The sequence below is a fragment of the Arachis hypogaea genome, chromosome 2 (genome assembly GCF_003086295.3).
Source record: "Arachis hypogaea cultivar Tifrunner chromosome 2, arahy.Tifrunner.gnm2.J5K5, whole genome shotgun sequence".
Classification (NCBI taxonomy): domain Eukaryota; kingdom Viridiplantae; phylum Streptophyta; class Magnoliopsida; order Fabales; family Fabaceae; genus Arachis; species Arachis hypogaea.
Window position 1 is genome coordinate 1,525,878 of NC_092037.1, and position 19,613 is coordinate 1,545,490.

Genomic DNA, 19,613 nt, shown 5'->3' on the forward strand with positions numbered 1-19,613 from the left:
AAAGAGAACTAAAAATTATATTTCTAGATATGGCTATAAATTTTGATGATATGTTTAATGAGGTTTTGTATGGCAAAAGAAGACAGCAAGATAACACACTCATAGATAATTGGATCGATGAGTGTTTACTCGAAGATTCAGAAGAAGAAGATATCGATAGAAGCTCTATTCCAACTCCTCGTAGATGGATCAACAGAGATAGAGAAGCAGGACATGATCGCCTTTTCCAAGATTACTTTGCAGATGAACCGGTGTATAATATTGACATTTTTCGACGGAGATTTTGAATGAGAAGACATGTGTTCCTTCGGATAGTAAACGCTCTCTCAAACGTCTATCCGTATTTCCAACAGAGGGTTGATGCAATTGGAAGAAGAGGCTTGTCATGACTCCAAAAATGTACCACTGCAATACGGATGTTAGCATATGGCGTAGCAGCTGATGCTGTTGATGATTATGTGCGCATAGACGAGAGCACTACAATTGAATGCTTGAAAAAATTTGTTGAAGGTGTCATTTCGGTGTCCGATGATGAATACTTGCGAAAACCAAATTTAAATGACGTACGACGCCTACTACAAATGGCGGAGGGTCGTGGCTCTCCTGGCATGTTGGGTAGCATTGACTGCATTCATTGGCAATGAAAAAATTGTCCAAAGGTGTGGAAAGGTATGTACATGAGTGGTTATCGTGGGGTTGCAACCATAGTACTTGAGGTTGTAGCATCTTCAAACCTTTGGATATGGCATGCGTTCTTTGGAGTTTCTGGTTCAAATAATGATATCAACATGTTAGATCGTTCTCCAGTGTTCGATGATATTCTAAATGACCGTGCTCCGGAGGTAAATTATACTATTAATGGTAATAATTATACTATGGGATACTATTTAGCAGACGGTATTTATCCTGAATGGGCCACATTTGTCAAATCAATCTCAAAGCCACAAGGGGAGATACACAAGTTATTTGCACAATACCAAAATGGGAAAAGAAAAGATGTGGAGCGAGCATTCGGTGTGTTGCAAGCACGCTTTGCAATTATACGTGGTCCAGTTCGCTTTTGGAAAAAGAAGAAGCTTGCCAACATAATGAGAGCTTGTATTAAATTGCATAATATGATTGTTGAGGATGAAAGAGACACTTATGCAGGAAATTTTGCTCAAGACTTAGAGTATGATGATGTTGAAAATGGCTTATCACAACCTCAGCTGGGAGAAGAAGATTTTGCACCATACCATCAATTTCTCCAAAGAAATGCCCAACTTCGAAATAGGCAGCAACATAGACAATTGAAAGAGGACTTGATTGAACACATATGGTAATTTCACAATGCTTGTTGTCAACTATAGAGCTTAATTATGTTTTTCTTTGTATTAAGTAATTTTACAAATTAGTGTAATCCCGAATTATATATTATGTATTATTGTTATATATGAATTTATTTAATATTTATATCTTTTAATAGTGAATTATTTTTAAATTTATAAATTTAAATTATATTATTAAAAAAATTAATTACATTAATTTTAAGTATTTTAATTAATTAATTAAGTGAGACCACAACAGGGACTAAAGTTAGTTCTTCTTAATGGAGAAGAGAGAGATACTTTGAGTTTCTATTTATTGTTTATGACGCAAAAGTTGATGTGGAGTTACTTTTTATGACAGGTGGGCCATAAACAAGAACTGAGATGAGTTCTCTACTGGAAATGATCTAATGGTATGAATTACATTCCTAAAATTGACAAAAGTACATCATATTAGTTCCTGATCCATTTTTTATTAAAGACGTGAACATGGCTTGATGATGTAGAATATTAGTGACATGTGTCACTCCATGGTTTGACCACGTGTAATGGTATGATGATATGTTGATCGGTAACACATAGTATGTTGATGTGGACAGTTGTGTCACGTGTCGCAACAGTAATCGTTCACGTGTCATCCGCTATATCATCATTGTAGATGTACCAAATTAGTCCCTCACTTTACATTTAGGTAGCGTTTGTTTTGAGGTACTGAGACAGAGACTGAGAGACCGAGACTCAGTATCGTGTTTGTTAGTTCAGAGACTGTTACTAAAATTTCTGTCTCTGTCTCTAAAATTTCAGTATTTCAGTACCTCCAAAAAGTAGGGACACAGGGGACTGAAATTTTTAGAGATGGAGACTGAAACTTTAATAACATTTTATACCTAAAATACTTCCATTTCAATTAATTAATTCCAATTTTACTTTTTGTGCAAATTAAATTAGAGTTTCATTCTTGTTTCAATTCATGTCTCCTATTTTACACCAAACAGAATACTGAGATTTATTTCAATCCCTGTCTCTTAGTCTCTGTCTCTCAGTCTCAGTCTTTCCGTCTCTATCTCTCCACCAAACTAGTTCATTCACTAGTTTTTTCTCATTTTCTTTCTATAAATTTAAAATTCTCAATATCTTTGAATGCATTAATTGCAATTCTATTTTTCACATGTTATTTAAATACAAGTATTTTTATAAAATATTTTTTTCTTGCGGGTACCGCCATTTTGGAGTTGACGTGAAGACATTTCAAGTATTCGCACTACCATCTCCGACCTCTTTCGTCTAGACTGAAGAGGTTGGAGATGGTAGTAAGGGTGCTTGAAGTGCCTTCAGTCTAGTCCATATATTTCATAAGAACAAAAAATGTATTTTAATTCTTGATTTCTTGTTAAAAACACATGTTTTTTTATTAAAAAATATGTATAATCAATCATATAATTCTTTTTTTTTATAATAACATACTTATATATTACAAAATTTACCAATGTTAAATTATTATAAAAAAATTATATAATTAAAGCTAAAATCATAATTTTTTTTATAAAAGTACTTGTATTTAAACGATATATGAAAAAATAGAATTGAAATTAGTGCATCTAAAATATTAAATATTTTAAATTTTTAAAAAAATAAATAAAACTAGTGAAGGGAATAGTTTGGTGCACGACGTTCAATTTCAGAGACTAAAAGAGTTACTTAATGTAAAATGAGGGACTAATTTAGTGTATCTACAATGATGACATAATAGATGACACGTAGACGAATAATGTTGCGATACGTAGCACAAACGGACACGTGGCCAAATAACATTGTGACACGTGACACAACCATCGACATCAGCATACCACATATCACCAGTCAACACATCATCATACCATTACATGTGGCTAAACCATGGAGTGACATGTGTCACTAACAACCCACGTCATCAAGCCATGTCATCACGTCGTTAATGAAAAATGAGTCAGGGACTAATATGATGCACTTTTATCAATATCAGAAATGTAAGTGGTGCAATAACAGTGCAATTAGAATTTCAAAAACATTTTAGTACACGACGTTAATCTTAGAGACCATTTTGGAGTTTAATTCGGCCAATATATCCATAGCAGAGATAATAATTTATAAAATTAATGTATTAAGCTACACATTAAACTCATTCAATGAATTTTCTCAAGAATGGTAATGCAATTAAATTTGATGAAAGGTTTTCAAGAAAAATAAAATCAAATATATGAATTTAATTTTAATATATTAATTATATAAATTATTTTATACATTCATTTAATTATATTTATTTCTTTAAAGACAATCATTTTAAAAATGTTATTATTTTTAATATATTATAATACACGATTAAATAAATACATAAAAAAAATTTATATCATCCCTTCATCAAAATTATATATATACCTAACACCCTTAATTAATTTGTATCAGTGTTTATATGAGTTCATAATGATGCGAGGTCCATCATAAAAATCTAAATTCTAATATCCCATTCCATGACTACATTACACTTCTAGAACAACTAGAGTAATTAAGCTATATGCATACGCACAAATGACAAAAATATTAAATAGTGTACTATCTTTATTAATATTTTTAACTTTTTAAAACCATATCTGTTGTTATAGAGAAATACTAGGTCATTCAAATTTATTGTTTTGATTATTATTTAGTTATTAACTTAATTTTTTTATTTTAATTTTTTAATTTAATAATATATTTTATTCTATATTTTTAAATATTAATAATTAATTAATAATAAAAAATAAAAAATTCAGATAAATTTTTAATATTTTTTGTTTTTATATATACAAAATTTATTTTTTATTTATGAAATTTGCTAATATACACTTAACACTAAAAATACTAATTTTTTAATCACTTTTATGCATTTAATATTTTAAAAGTATATTAAAAATATTTAAACGAAAAAAACTAAATTTCAATAAATTTTTTTCCCTTTAATCAAGGACGACATGTGTGTATATAAACGGTAAAAATTAATGTACAATAATTTTTTTATGAAATTAATAATTAAAAATTATTAAATAATAATTTAATCAAATTTATTAAATTATCTAATCTAATAACAAAGAAAAATGTTATTTGTATACTAAAATTAGTCATTAAAATTAGCTATTAATATATTTATGTATAAGTATATATGTGATTTAATTTATTTTTAATGTGTATTTATATTTTAGCATATATTTTATATTAATGACTGACTTTAATAATTAATTTTAGTGTACACATAACATAATCCAACAAAAAATATTAATTACACATAAAAACTACATATGAATTTTTATTTATATAAATATACATATTTTCCAAATAAATCTTCCTACTTACATGCAAAGCTTCGCAACTCTTCCCATTCACTAATATCTATATCTATATAAATAAAAATAAATAGAGCAGCTCTCCATATTTAATGGTCAACGTTTCTGATTTATTATTCGTCACCTCCTATTCTATGTTCTCTTCTCTCCTCCGTTTCTAACAAAAAAAACAACAGTTATAGCTTCAATTTTACAGGATATCGTACTTACAACTGTCATATTTATTTCAGGCACAATTCTTTATCTTGCTTATAGTTATAATAATAAGTGTTTTCTATCGTCGTTCCAAATTCCATATGATCACTATTTAAATAACAGTCTCACTAAACAGTGTCTACGCTCTTGCTCGTATTCAGGTAACTAAAAACTCACTTACATCTTTCAGCTCTCTTTGTATTTTTTAATTTTTTATATTTACTTCATTATTCGTCACTCACTACTATTTGATATTTTATAAAAATTGTATATCATTGAATGTAACTGTGATTAAATATATTAAATTTTGGATGAAAATTCAAATATAACTCAGGTAAAATTAATAATTGAAAATAATTAGATAATTTGACATATTTAATTAAATTGTCATCTAATAATTTTTTATTATTAACTTAATGTGCATTTGAGTTTCAACCTAAATTTTGAATCAATTTATAATAGTCAAATAATCAACTTATTTTTTCGCTTAAACAAATGTGAAAAATTTAAATTTTATCTACTTACCTGAATTTTAATTAATTTTATGATTTTTAGGGGAGAAAAAAAAGAATAAGAAGAAAAGGGTGAAGTTTGCAGAGAATGTGATGATAAAGGAAATAGGAGAAGAAAAAAACGAAGAAGAACAAAAAAAAGTAAAACAGAAAAAGAAGTACAAATTGCATAAACGAGACAAAGGAAATGCCAGCAAACAGAATCGCTCTGTACAATAGGATTATGAGAGATCGAGTCAAGAGAATTGCTTGTTGTCACTGATTCTTATATAATTTTTTTTAGATATTTTCTTGTTTGATCATACCTTAATATTGAAAAGTTTAGGTGGTTAGATCAAAGATGTAGTTGTAGAAGGTGAAAACTTGCATACTATTATTTTTTCAAGAATCATTAGATAATAATTTAGTTAAATTAGTCAAATTAACAGTTCTTTGTAAATTTAATGTTGAATTTTGATCAACTGTGTTAATGATATTGTGTTGTAAATTAGTGAGATTGGCTCTGTTGTTTTTTTTTTATATAATTTGAAAAATAGAAACATAATTTTTATAAGAATGTTGCTCACTTAAATAAAGTAATATATTAAAAATCAATGTATGTAAAGTTGTAATCTTAATCTATCATGGCCAATGAGTAATAGCTCAAATGACATAGTCTTCCTATACTCAATTAAGAGGTTGCGGATTCGAGTCTCCTATCTTTGATAAAAAAAAATCTTAATCTATCATGTACTACATCAATATTAAAATTTAACTATCAGAGATATTATATGTATAAAAATATGTATTTTATATTTTAAAAATTATTTTATTATATTATTGTAAATATATTTGATTATTTGTTCATTATGATAGAATTAAAAAATATATGAATTAATGTGTATAAATATATAATAATTAATTTAACAATTGATTTATTAATGTACTTAAACTTAATTTATGTCTAAAACTCTAAATATATTTATTTTTTATAATTTTTTAGATAAAAGAAAAAAAGAAAATATTTAGGATGTGGTTGTGGTTGTAGATACATGATTTACCGGTTCAATTAATGGTTTCTTCATGAGTTCTTAAGATTCTGTGTATTTTTTATTAAAAAATATTATTAAATTTTAATGTCTCATAAATGTGGAAAATCTTATTGTATACTACATTCTTATTAGTGATATGCTGAGCATTTAATGTATTCAAATATATAGTGTCAACTGTCAATTACAATTTTTTTGGTACACTATCTTTATTTCTTCCATGAGAAAATTATTAATAATATTTGTGATTAAATATAAATGATTAATTATCAAAAGAGAATTTTGACCTCATAAAAATGTCTATAATGAAATTTCTTTTAAGATTTTTCTATTGATCGCACCATAATGAAAGAGATACTCATTTTTATAATCACATCATATGCATAAACAAGTTGGACTTAATTTATATGAAACCAAACCAAAATATTAATACTTTACATCATAGTAAAACATATAAAAAAACAAACTAAATATCAATTAGATTGATATACTAATATAATATGTAGACATTAAAACATAAAATATCCCCAAGAGAATTGTTTCTTATCAACTCTTGAAACCATTACTCCATAATTGAACAAAATGAATATAATATAATTCTTTTTCTCAAAAAATTTGTGAAATTTCAAATGTAAAATTTTATTGTCTCTAAAGAAAGAATTGTAATTGAATAAAATATAGGGAGATATTTTTAGTTGTGACTCACATTGGAGGAACAACAAATTGCACCAAAATCAATATCAAGAAAGGAACACTCACATCCTAAATACTTAAACAATATACCATTTCATTGCATTTCATTAACACTACCAAGCATATTAACATGATACCTGAATTCACATGTTAATGTGGTGAAGAATGAGCAGCATGCAATGCAAATAAAACATGGACCACAAAACTAGTTTGGATGAATTGATTTGTTAGAGATTGAATCTTGAGCAAAGGGAAACTCAGATGATTTGAACATGTGAAAAGAAAACCGATAGAATATTTAATGAGGAGGATAGATGAGATGAAAGATGGAGTGAAAGACAGAAGAATACCTAAAAAGATCATCATTAAGATTATCAAACAAAATCTACACGTAAACTATTATTGTTGTATTCATCTATAAGATGCACTTTAAAAAAATATTAATATTTTTTATAGGATATATTTTGATTTTTTTATTTAATGTAAAAAGTTATATATTCTCTCATCTTTCAGCTATGTCATTTTTTTTTCAAAAAAATTATTATCAATTTTTTATATAGTCTTTCTTTTATATTTCTTTTGAAATTTTTTTCAAAAGTTAACATTATATTTCTTTTTAAAGTGATATAATTTTATAAGAATAAAAAAATTATGTATGAAAACTACAAAGTGAAGATATATAAACATTATTATCCTTTTCTCTTCATTGTTTAAACTCTAAAGATGAGAAGACATGAATCATACTTTTCTGCATAAGTTGAGTACAATATCTCATATTTGAGGCTTAATATTCAATAACAACGTAATTATACCTTGTCAAAAAAATAAGGGGGAGGGGCTAGGAAATAGTCCATTTAATCTCACCATAAACTTTTCATTGCATATTTAATTATATTTTTAAATGCTTATTTAGTATGGTACCATGGAAACCCTGTGAGGCTCACATGCATTATTCGTCAAGGATGCCAATATATCCATACTAGAGATAATAATCTATAAAAATTAATGTATTAACTATTAAGCCACAAATTAAACTCATTCCATGAATTTTCTCAAGTAATGACATTTGATGAAAAATTTACAAGAAAAAAATTTAAATATTAAATTCATATATTATATTGTCACTTCATCAAAATTATATATATATATATATATATATATGTATAACATCTTTGATTAATTTGTATCTGTGTTTATATGAGCTCACAATGTTGTGAGGTCCATCATAAAAATGCAAATTCCAAATGTCCCATGACCATATTATACTTCTAGAACAATGAGAAAAATTAAGTTATACCGCCTAAGCTATACCGCCTATACGCATAAACACAAATGACAAAAGTATTTAGTGTACTCTCTTTATTAGTGTACTTTCTGTTATTTATCACCTCCTATTCAATCTCCTCTTTTCTTCTCTTATGTTCTTTTCTTCTCTATTCCTAACAAAATAAGAACAGCAGTTATGGTTTCGATTTCACAGGGTATTGTACTCACAGCAGTCATATTTGTTTCAAGCACAGTTCTTTATCTTGCTTATAGTTACAATAATAAATGTTCTCCATCATCGTTCCGAATTCCACATGATCACAGTTCAAATAACAACCCCACCAAACAATTTCTACGCTCTTGCTTATACTCAGGTAACTAAAAACTCACTTACATCATCGCTCTTTCTCTTATATTTTTTAATTTTTTATATTTACTCTATTATTCGTCACCCATGATTATTGGTTACTTTATAAAATTTGTATATTATTGAATATAATTTGATATATTAAATTTTGGATAAAACTTTAAATATAATTTTTATGAAAGTAATACCCGAAAACAATCAGATAACTTGAGATATTTAATTAAATTGTCATCTAACAATTTTTTAGTATTAACTTCATGTGTATTTGAGTTTCAACTTAAATTTTGAACCAATTTTTTAATAGTCTAGTGATCAACTTATTTTTTCGCTTGAACAAATATAAAAAATTTGAATTTTGTCTGCTTTGACCTGAATTTTAATTTATTTTATGATTTTTAGGGGAGAAAAAAAAGAATAAGAAGAAGAGGGTGAAGTTTGCAGAGGATGTGATGATGAAAGAAATATTAAAAGAAAATAAAGAAGAAGAACAAAGGAAGAAGCAAAACAGAGGACGAAGAAATTGCATAAACGAAACAAAAGAAATGCCAGCAAACAGAATTGCTCTATATAACGGGATTATGAGAGATCGAGGCAACAGACTTGCTTGTTGTCACTGATTCTTATACAATTTTCCTTTAGATTCTCTTGTTTGATGATATCTTAATGTTGAAAGGTTTAGTTGGTTAGATCAAAGATATAGTTGTAAAATGTAAAAATTTATATATAATTATCTTTTGAGTATTATTAGATAATAATTTAGTATTATTTAACAATTTTCTGATGATCAACTTTACAAAAAAAAGTATATGTGAATCTTCTCAAATTCACTAAAATAGTTTCTCACATCAATAACAGAAAATCAAAAGTCTTCGTAAATTCAATGTTAAATTTTTATCAACTCTGTTAATGATATTTTGTTATAAATTAGTGAAATTGGCTCTGTTTTCTTTATATTTTGAAAATGGAACATATTTTCTCATAAGAAGGTTGTTCATTTAAATAAAGTAATATATTAAAAATCAATGTATGTAAAGTTGTAAACTTAATTTATTATGCGCGAATGAATTATATGTATAAAAATATGTATTTTATATTTTTGTAAATATATTTGATTATTTGACTATTATGATAGATTTAAAAAATTATGAATTACTATTTTTATTTCTTCCATGAGAAAATTATTAATAACATTTATGATTAAATATAAATGATTAATTATCAAAAGAGAATTTTGACCTCATAAAAAGATGTCTATAATGAAATTTCCTTTAAGATTTTTCTATTAATGGCACCATGAAAGAGATACTCATTTTTATATTCACATCACATTCATTAACTAGTTGGACTTAATTTATATGAAATCAACCCAAAATATTAATATTTTTTTTAAAGGTAGTAGGTTATATTTCATTAATTATTAAAAAATAAAATATAAAGATGTCCAAAAGTAGGACAGCACAATAAAAGATGGGAATTTTTCAAAAATATTACACTGAAGGTATTCATCCAACAGTGCGGGGTCAAAAAACGAAGAAAAATCTTAAAAAAGAAAGAATGATAAATCAAATTGAATGCAACTAAGAGCTTGCCTCATGGAGATGACGACCTAAATGGGGAGTTCTTTGGATTTCATAGAGCAACTTGACAGAGCTTGCTAGAATGGCAGACGATATAGAAGTAGAACCTTCAAAAATCAACTAGTTGCGAGCTTTCCAGCAGTTCCAGCAAATGATGGCAAGCAATTGAGGGTTACGGTCAGCATTCTTCGACGGGTTAAGTATCTCTGTCGATGCAGTCCACCATATCCAAAAGTCGTTAGAACTCTGAGGGGAAAAACAATCACGAAGATAACTTTGAGACCATACGTCTTTAATTCTAGAGCAATCGATCAAACAATGAGTGACTGTTTCCGTTGCTTCATGACAGCAGGGGCATATTGGTGATATAGATGAGATGCAGTGATAAATCCGAGCAAGCACCGGAAGTCGGCCATGGAGAGCTTTCCAGATAAATAGCTTAATTTTGTGAGGCAAGTTCAACTTCCATAGATCAATCCATGACTTTTTCTGCTGCATATAATTAGGGCAAAGCTCTAGAGACGGATGGTAAAATAAATAGCCAATTCTGTAACCTGAAACTGTATCATATTGCTTGGATTTGTTCAAATTCCATTGCAATTTGTCTCTATTCTGCTGAATTTTAACTGATAAAATCCTGTTTGCAACGTCTTGGAGAAATAATTCTTGAATTAGATTCTGATTCCAATTTTTATCTTCAGTAATTAGATCTTTAACTCTTGGAACCAACTCAGAAATAGCCTGTCTATTTGGCATGTCAGAAATCATTAAAGGATACGGAGGAGGCAGCCAAGGATCCTCAAAGGTTCGGATATTCTCACCAGTACCCACAGCCCAATTAAGACCTTTTTCAACAATCTTTCGGCATTTCAGTATGCTCCTCCATCCCCAAGAAGGTAAGACTCTAATTTCTGCCGTTATAGCATTACCATTGCTAAAGTATTTACCTCTTAAGATTTTGGATAATAAAGAAGTAGGTTGTGTTACAAGTCGCCAAAACTGTTTGCCTAAAAGCGCCAGATTTTGGATTTTGAGATCTTTAAATCCAAGGCCTCCTTCTTTTCGTGGGCGAGTCATAGTGTCCCAGCTAATCTAAGTCATCCACCTTTCAGAACCTTTTTGTCCCCACCAGAACTGAGAAAGTAGAGAGTGAATTTCCAAAATTAAACCATCAGGCAACTTGAAGCAAGACAATGTATTAAATAGGAATAGCTTCTCCCACTGCCTTAAGCAATACGTGTCTACCACCTGACGAAAGAAGATTACGCTTCCACCCTTGGATTCTTTTCCGAACCTTTTCTTTGATCATACTAAAAGAAGCCTTTTTCGATTTAGAGATTGTAGAAGGCAAACCAAGGTATTTATCCTGAACCCCAATATGATTAATATTCATAGAGGTAGCCAGTAGTGTACGAGTAGTGGAGGGAGTGTTGTGGCTAAAGAATATTGCAGATTTATTAAGATTTACCCTCTGGCCACTATTGCTTTCATAAGAATTCAATAAATTCAGGATATTTGAACATGTTTCAGGATTAACCTTACAGAATAAGATGGAATCATCAACAAACAGGAGGTGGTTGACCTTGGGACATCGCCTATGTATCTGAAGACCCAAAATTAGTCTGTTTTGTTCTGCCTTGTGTAGCAAGAAGGAGAGACCTTCTGCACAGAAAAGAAAAAGATAGGGGAATAGAGGATCTCCTTGTCGAATACCTCTATTTGGTTTAAAAAAACCATAAGGTTGTCCTTCCACAAAAATAGAATAAGAAACAGTTGTCACTAATTCTCGAATCCACATGATCTACCGGGAGTCAAAACCAAACTTTTCCAATATAAACCAAAGAAAGTACCATTCCACCCTATCATATGCCTTACTCATATCTAATTTTAGCGCCATTTCATTTTCGAGTCCCCTTTTTTTGTTCTTCAAGTAATGCATACACTCGTGAGCAATTGGGATATTATCAGAGATTAATCTGCCTTTAATAAAGCACTCTGCGTAGGGCTAATTAGTCTATTCATCATACCTTGAAGTCTATGTACAATTACTTTAGAGATAATCTTGTAAAAGACTGAAGATAGGCTTATTGGTCTTACCTGAGTCATATCTTTAGCATCAGAAATCTTGAGAATAAGACAGATCTGAGTGTGGTTAAAACCCTTCAAAATTCTGCTCCCTGAAAATAAGCTCTTAACTGCTCGAAACACATCACTACTAAGTATGTTCCAGAAGCTTTGAAAAAATTTTGCTATCATACCATCATCTCCTGGAGCACTTTGAGGATGAATGCTAAATGTTGCATGTTTCACTTCCTCCATAATCACTAGTCTTTGAAGCCTACAGTTCATGTGAACTGTAACCTTAGGTTCAAAATCAGTAAACAGAGGTTCAGGGTTCTCATGACAAGTGGAGGAAAAGATGTCCTTGAAATAAGATTCAGCCACAGAAGCAATACCAGCATTTGAAGTAGCAACTTCACCATCACTGCCAGTTAGTTGCCAAATTCTATTCCTTCGGGTTCGATTTCTAAATTTCTAATGAAAGAAAGCTGTATTTTGATCACCAGATTTGAGCCATTTGACTCTAGACTTATCTTTCCAATAAGATTTCTCATTTTGCAATGCTTTTTCAAGTTTGTCCTCTATTTTTGAAATAATGTCGCCTCCATGAATTCCTGCTAAACGAAGTTCCTCTAATTCCGACTGTAGTAAATCAATCTCCACCTTCAAATTAGATCTGTGTTCTTGCTACCATCTGACAATCTTATGCCGACAACGCTTTATTTTTTGAGTTAGGATATACATGGCTGAACCATCAATCTGTTCGTGCCAAACTTCTCTAACAATCTTCCTTATTTCATCATTGGAACACCATCTTTCTTGGAATTTGAATCGACGTTTAGATCTCTCAGTTCTCAAATTAGAGTCTTAGAGAAGAGGGGAGTGATCCGAGCCTGATTCTAACAGTCTAAGAACCGTTGCATTGATATAAAAAATCAAACTAAATAATTAAATATCAATTACATTGATATAATAATATAATATTTAGACATTAAAACATAAAAGATCCCCAAAATATCTAAAACCCAAGAGAATTGTTTCTTATCTACTCTTGAAACCATTACTCCATAATTAAACAAAATGAATACAATATAATTGTTTTTCTCAAAAACTTGTGAGATTTCAAACGTAAAGTTTTATTGCCTCTAGAAAAAATTGTAATTGAATCAAATATAGGGATATATTTTTAGTTGTCACTCATATTGGAGGAACAACAAGTTGCACAAAAGTCAATATCAAGAAAGGAACATTCGCTAAATACATAAACAAATTACCATTCCATTCCATTTCATTAACACTACCAAGCATATTAACATGGTACCTGAATTCATATGTTAATGTGGTGAAGAATGAGCAGCATGCAATGCAAATAAAACATGGACCAAAAAACTAGTTTAAATGAATTGATTTGTCAGAGCTTGAATCTTGAGCAAAGAGAGACTCATTCAATTACTATTCTGACTATGCTAAATTTAAAGACACAAAACTTCTTCATGTTTTTATCAAGATAGCCCAACATATTTGAATGATTCAAGTCTTTACATATATTAGATATAGGTTTAATTACTCTGTTGGTCCTATAGTTTTGTGAAATTTTTAATTAGGTCTCTATACTTTTTTTTTTCTTTTAACTGGGTCCTTGTACAAATTTTTTTTTCAATTAGGTCCATCTTAACAGTAATTGACTTAATTTTATAGGGACCCAACTAAAAAAATTGGTGCAGGGATCCAAATAAAAGAAAAAAAAAATTTAGGGACCCAATTAAAAAAAATTGGTACAAGGACTCAATTAAAAGGAAAAAAAATACAGGGACCTAATTAAAAATTTTGCAAAACTATAGAGATCAACTGAGTAATTAAATCTTAGATATAAAGTACTATATTTCTTATTTTTTAATAAATTTAGTAAGTTCTCTTACAATAAATTTATATTCTGCACATTTAAAGACATTTAAAAAGTCACACTAAAAGATTTATTCACTTTAGAAAATTGATTTGCATATTTTGATTATAATCAAAACCAAAGCTTAAAACAAGAGAGCTATAAATATTCCATATCTATATATAAAAGCTTCTATTTTTAAAAACTATCTCTAAAATTTGCCAAGATACAACAATAACATTGTTGTAGAAAGAAAGAAACATTTTACATTTATTAGAATAAGATAGCAACTATATTTGATTAAGCAATTAAATCTCATAACAGTCAGATTAAAGTTCTAACAAGGCAAGACATGAAATGCTACATTAAGGTTATTACTCTAACATAAGAAGATTAGAATGCAAGCAATAAACTTGTTTTGAACATGGTAAGAAAAGGAAACTAAGTAGTAAGGATAGGGGGCAGGTAATCTGCTTTGGCGCCAAGAATTCGCGCTTTTGTGTCCGGGAAGCATTCGAATCCAGGAAGAGTTGTGATGTGTCCCTCACTAGCAACGCTGATCGGGTATCGGAGCAGGTGGCCGGGAAGGTCATGCTCAAGTGACTCCTTAGAGAAGAGATCCCAATACTGATCAGCAACTTTGTTCACCCTGCTGATACATTCTTTGCTTTCTGGCCTCAGGAATGAGTCATGAAGCATGCCAAGGTGTTCATACCACAATGCCATTCGGAAACCATGGATCTGGCCACGCGCCGGCTGCCTGGTTGCCAAGTGGTAAGGCTGGTAACCTCCCATGGCAATTTCGGAGTCCCTCGCACCGTCCATTGATCTTTGGTTGATGTTGGCTGATCCGATAATTATGTATTCATCATCAACTATATACAATATAGGCCAAAACAAGTAAGAAATTATGATGATAATGGAATAAACAGTTTAGTCAAATCCAATGATGTTTGCTGTTATAAGCTATGCAGATATTTTAATTTAGTCAAATCATGTAGTGACTCTCAACTATCAACTTCTCATGCTGCACCTAAACTTACCAATCATCATCTTGGTATGAACATAAATCATGAAGCGGCGCGCATTTTGGGCGTTCTCATAATCCGAACCAGGCTCTGGTTTTTGAGAAGGCTGATACTCTCCATCCTTCTTCACCTCGCGATTACCAAGGCAGAAGAATGTCAAATAGTTCCGAGGATCGTCCTCAATACCCTTGGCTTGGAGAGCCTCAGTAATGTCCTTGTACATCATCTCCATTGTCCTTCTTTGCCAGTCCAATATAGCCTGAACTGATGAACTCTCCGGCACACCTTCCGGCCACATTGGGACCACAACATACACAGCAAATCGTTCCCCGGCTTCAATCTTACTAACAATCTTAAGGGAAAGCTCCCTTGGAATTAGATGTAAAGCACCAATATCTTCAGGCTTAATATCCTCAGGCTTCCAGTTATAAGAGCTTCCAAGGAAGTACTGATTTTCAATATAGATGAAATTCTTGGCACGACGAATGGCATGGATATAAGCATCTTGAATACTACGGTCTATGATGTTATCCTTGCCACTAACAAGGCCTACTTTGGCAGCCTCTTCAGGACTATCAGGGAAACCGAAAGCAGCACCACCATCAATTGATCTGAATAACTGAACATTCCATGTCTCATGATCTTCAGGAAACATCACAGGGGAGGGGGGAACAATGGAATTTTCGAGCTCTCTCATATGGAGAAGTACATCCTTTCCACCTTGCCTCCTCCATCTCTGCTCAAAGTTAAACAAAACATCCCAAGCTACCGGCCCTTCGAGCCGGCAGTGGATATCATGCCAAGGCTCCCTAGGACCGCCTTTTGAGATATCCGCTCCAGGAAAGTTAGGTTGATGAAAATCATCATGGTGTGCTGTGTCTAAGGTTCTGAAGAGTGAGTGGAATGCTGTATCATATCTTCCATCACAAAGATCAATACCCCCAACAAAACTCACAACCCTTCGCATATGTGTTCCTTTACCCGGCATCTCACTGTCCACAACAACAATCTTCTGGTGATGAGTAAACATGGTAGAAATTTGGAAACTCTGAACAAAGCTACCTCCATCATCAGGATTTCGGGGGCATAAACAACAGTTTACTTGAGTGTTAGAGAAGAACTGTGCTGTTTCTTCATCATGAGTAGCCATCAATCCATCTTTTTTCAACAAACCAACCGATGTTCTATCGTCCCAAACAAGCATCAACACCTTAACACCTTCACTTGCCTTCTTCTTAAGAAGCTCGCCGAGTGTCGAATCTCCACCGGCCTTTGGCCTCCTAGAATCCCTTACCAAGGAAATCTCGGTATAAACAGACCAACCAGTAATGTATATCAAGTGTTTTGCATTTGTGATTGCATCAAAAATATCCTCCCAGCACCTGTGAGGCTCATAAGTCTTGCCTCCAGCAAGTGGAATCTTGGGGATAAAGTTTTCAGGCACATGAGCATCTTGGTACAGAGATACCCTGCATCCTTGTCTTTGTGCAAAGAAGGTATAGGGAACTCCAGGAAACTTAGGACTCCTAATGCCTCGACCCCAGCATCGATCTTTCTTGATATCAAAGTATTGCAGCCTCACATGGATCTTTGAATCACCTTGTACTGGTTTTTTGTGCACATCCAATATTTCAACCCATTTATCAATCTCCTCACCCTGCAAGACCTCCTCCACAGGCACATATGCTCTTCCGATCAACGTCGCCCCAATTGGATTATCATCTTTCACAGTGAATATGATATTTGAAGCTGTATGGGCACAGTAAATGTGAAAAGACTCATTCCATTTTGGATTATGATCATTCAGTATTTTCCTAGTCCTTCCCACTCTTGCTTTCTCTAAATCAACGGTTGCATAGATTTTTGGAGCTCCCTTTCCAATACCAACAGTCTCCTCAATATTTTGCCTGATCTATAGTAGAACAACATACACTAAATGAATGAGGAAAACAAAGGAACAAAACTAAAGCAACTAAGTATTCTCTTTTCATTCCATGCATATATATATACACACACTAATTTCTTCTTTTGTAAACTCAAAAATAGAAAGACTCAAGCTTTAAGAAATAGATTTAGTTGAATGAATACAAGGCTATTTCATCAATGAACTGGGATTTTTTCTTTAACTAAGATCTGGTTCATAATCCTTGGATACAATTACAATTATGCTAAATGTTTAATTTCAACAAGCCTCACAAATCCATGAATCAATCACATGATTTATAATCTCAAACCTTGATTTTGTGGAGGATAAAAAAAGAAAGAAAAATAAAAACGATGTTACTTTTCATCATGGACCAACCATAATTTGAAAACTATAAACCAGACACATCCTATGATCTTACCATAAATCAACATTGTTCTGGTTTATTATTAAAAAAAAAAGGACTTGCATAACTGCCAAAGTTCATTCCAGTTAAAATTTAAACAAAAGGATATTGAACAACTGGTTCTACTAGAACAGCATAATGAATTACAGAATCATCATCATCTTATTTTATTTATATTTTTATATATAATAAAAAGTTTTGAGCTAAGATTCACTAGAACACAACCACCATCAATGGATATTTTCAAATTCAAGAATTCTCAAATCAACAACAAAAATAGAAACAAAACAAAACATTTTCAAATCATAAACTACAGCAACTAAGAGCCCAAAATAGGATCATCTGATTCAACAAGGATCCAAAAAATAAAAAATAAAAGAATGAAAATAAAACAACAATTTTAAAATAAAGAAAAATACCATGGTAAAAAGATTTCCACCCGAGGCACCACTGATCGTATCGACTTCGTAAATTGTAGCATGGAGAGTCCCATGAAGCATAATCATTGCCATCTTTTACCTACGAAAAGTTAAAAAACAAAAACAAAAAAACAAAATCACACCATTTCCATTTTAAACCAACCACAAAAAAACCAGATGAAAAAACACTTCAAATGTACCAACAAATCACGCGGGATTCGAGTGTTCAACACGAAAAGATACAAACTTTGAGGTAACAAAGAGTGTAGATGGAATTAAAAGGTTCAAAATTGAATCAACATCACAATAATGGAGAATAAAAGGAATCCACAAACAGCTTTTGAAAACAGAGAAAAGATAAGAACTTGAACGGAGAATGCAAAAGAGAAGGAGAAAAGGATAAAAGGGTGTGTGAGAGATCCGAGAAAGGAGCAAGGAACTATGGTAATGGAGAGAGTGTGTGTGGAGAGAGAGAGAGAGAGAGAGAGTTTTTGGTGTAAGAGTCTCAGTTTTAAACGAAAGGCAAAGAAGAAAATCAAAACAATGGCATGCAAAATTATTAAATAAAAATAAAAATATTTAATATTTAATATTGATATTGTGTTTATTTATTATTATTTTTACAAAAAACGTATCTAATCTCTTGGTAGGAATGCCAAGGAGAATCATGTCCTTGACTTGTTCCTCTTCTTTCTTCAGGTGGATTTGTTTGCATTATGATATGGACTAAAAATAAATAAACCGTTATTAAAATAATTAATTTCTTTATAAATACTAAATGGGCATTATTATAAGTGTTTTTTTTTAAGTAAAGTCTCACGTAAAGTTATTTTCATATGAAGTTAATAATTGAAAATCGTTAGATGATTTGATATATTTGATTAAATTATCATTTATTAACTTCACATAAAAATAACTGCACGTGAATTTTTATTATTTTTTGTGTTGAATAATTTGAATTATATGAAGTGATAACTAAATAAATGAAGTTGTACAATCCACTTATCTGAATTAGCAGGGTATTTTTAACTAAGACATTGAAAATAGGTGGGTACTCCCATGAAGATATTATAATTGTCTTCATGTGATAATATTTTTTTTTTTTATCTTTAGATGATGAATTGTAGAGTTAGATTTTGATATGTTATAAAAGTGTTATTTTTATTTAAAGTGTGGCCAAATCAATAAATCACATTTTTATACAAAACATCTTCATAAAAAGATGTTTTTGCATCTTCATTTGAGTAGCTCTCTGGAAATATCATCTCTTCTTGACCAAAAGAAAGCAATACAAAAGAAGAAAGTTCATCATAAAAACAACTTTTGACAACAAACTTCCTAGTATTAGGAGTACAAACGAATCCACTTTGTAATGTGGTTGTAAGTTGCAACTACTTTAACCCTTGATGTCAATTTTACAAAAGAAAAACAAAGTGAGGAACCAAATAAAGGATTGTTGTTGTAGAAACGTTGTGACCCATAATTGCTTCTCATAATGTCAATGAGGTGATGATAGGATGTGACTTTGGCACTCTAACATGAGTTCTCACATTAGAAAAATGTGGCATAAAGAGATACTATCTCATTTGAGG

General features: G+C 30.8%; 1 protein-coding gene across 1 annotated transcript; it reads right to left on the bottom strand.

Annotated features, from left to right (window-relative positions):
- Positions 1 to 14,513: 14,513 nt before the first annotated feature.
- On the bottom strand, positions 14,514 to 18,341 carry LOC112731709 (phospholipase D alpha 1). Its single transcript, XM_025780881.3, has 4 exons — positions 18,222 to 18,341; positions 18,022 to 18,121; positions 15,288 to 17,184; positions 14,514 to 15,119 (listed from the first exon to the last, which is right to left on the bottom strand). The coding sequence occupies exons 2-4, from the start codon at positions 18,112 to 18,114 to the stop codon at positions 14,686 to 14,688; spliced, it is 2,424 nt and encodes an 807-aa protein (XP_025636666.1). The 5' UTR covers positions 18,115 to 18,121; positions 18,222 to 18,341; the 3' UTR covers positions 14,514 to 14,685.
- Between the last annotated feature and the right edge of the window lie 1,272 nt (positions 18,342 to 19,613).

What these genes read in the sequence shown, in the direction of transcription:
- LOC112731709 (XM_025780881.3), bottom strand. Translation starts at nt 18,114, where the DNA reads ATGGCAATGATTATGCTTCATGGGACTCTCCATGCTACAATTTACGAA. An exon ending in GTGGAAATCTTTTTACCATG is followed by an intron (nt 17,185 to 18,021) that starts GTATTTTTCTTT and finishes GTTCTACTATAG; the next exon opens with ATCAGGCAAAATATTGAGGA. An exon ending in TCATACCAAGATGATGATTG is followed by an intron (nt 15,120 to 15,287) that starts GTAAGTTTAGGT and finishes TATTGTATATAG; the next exon opens with TTGATGATGAATACATAATT.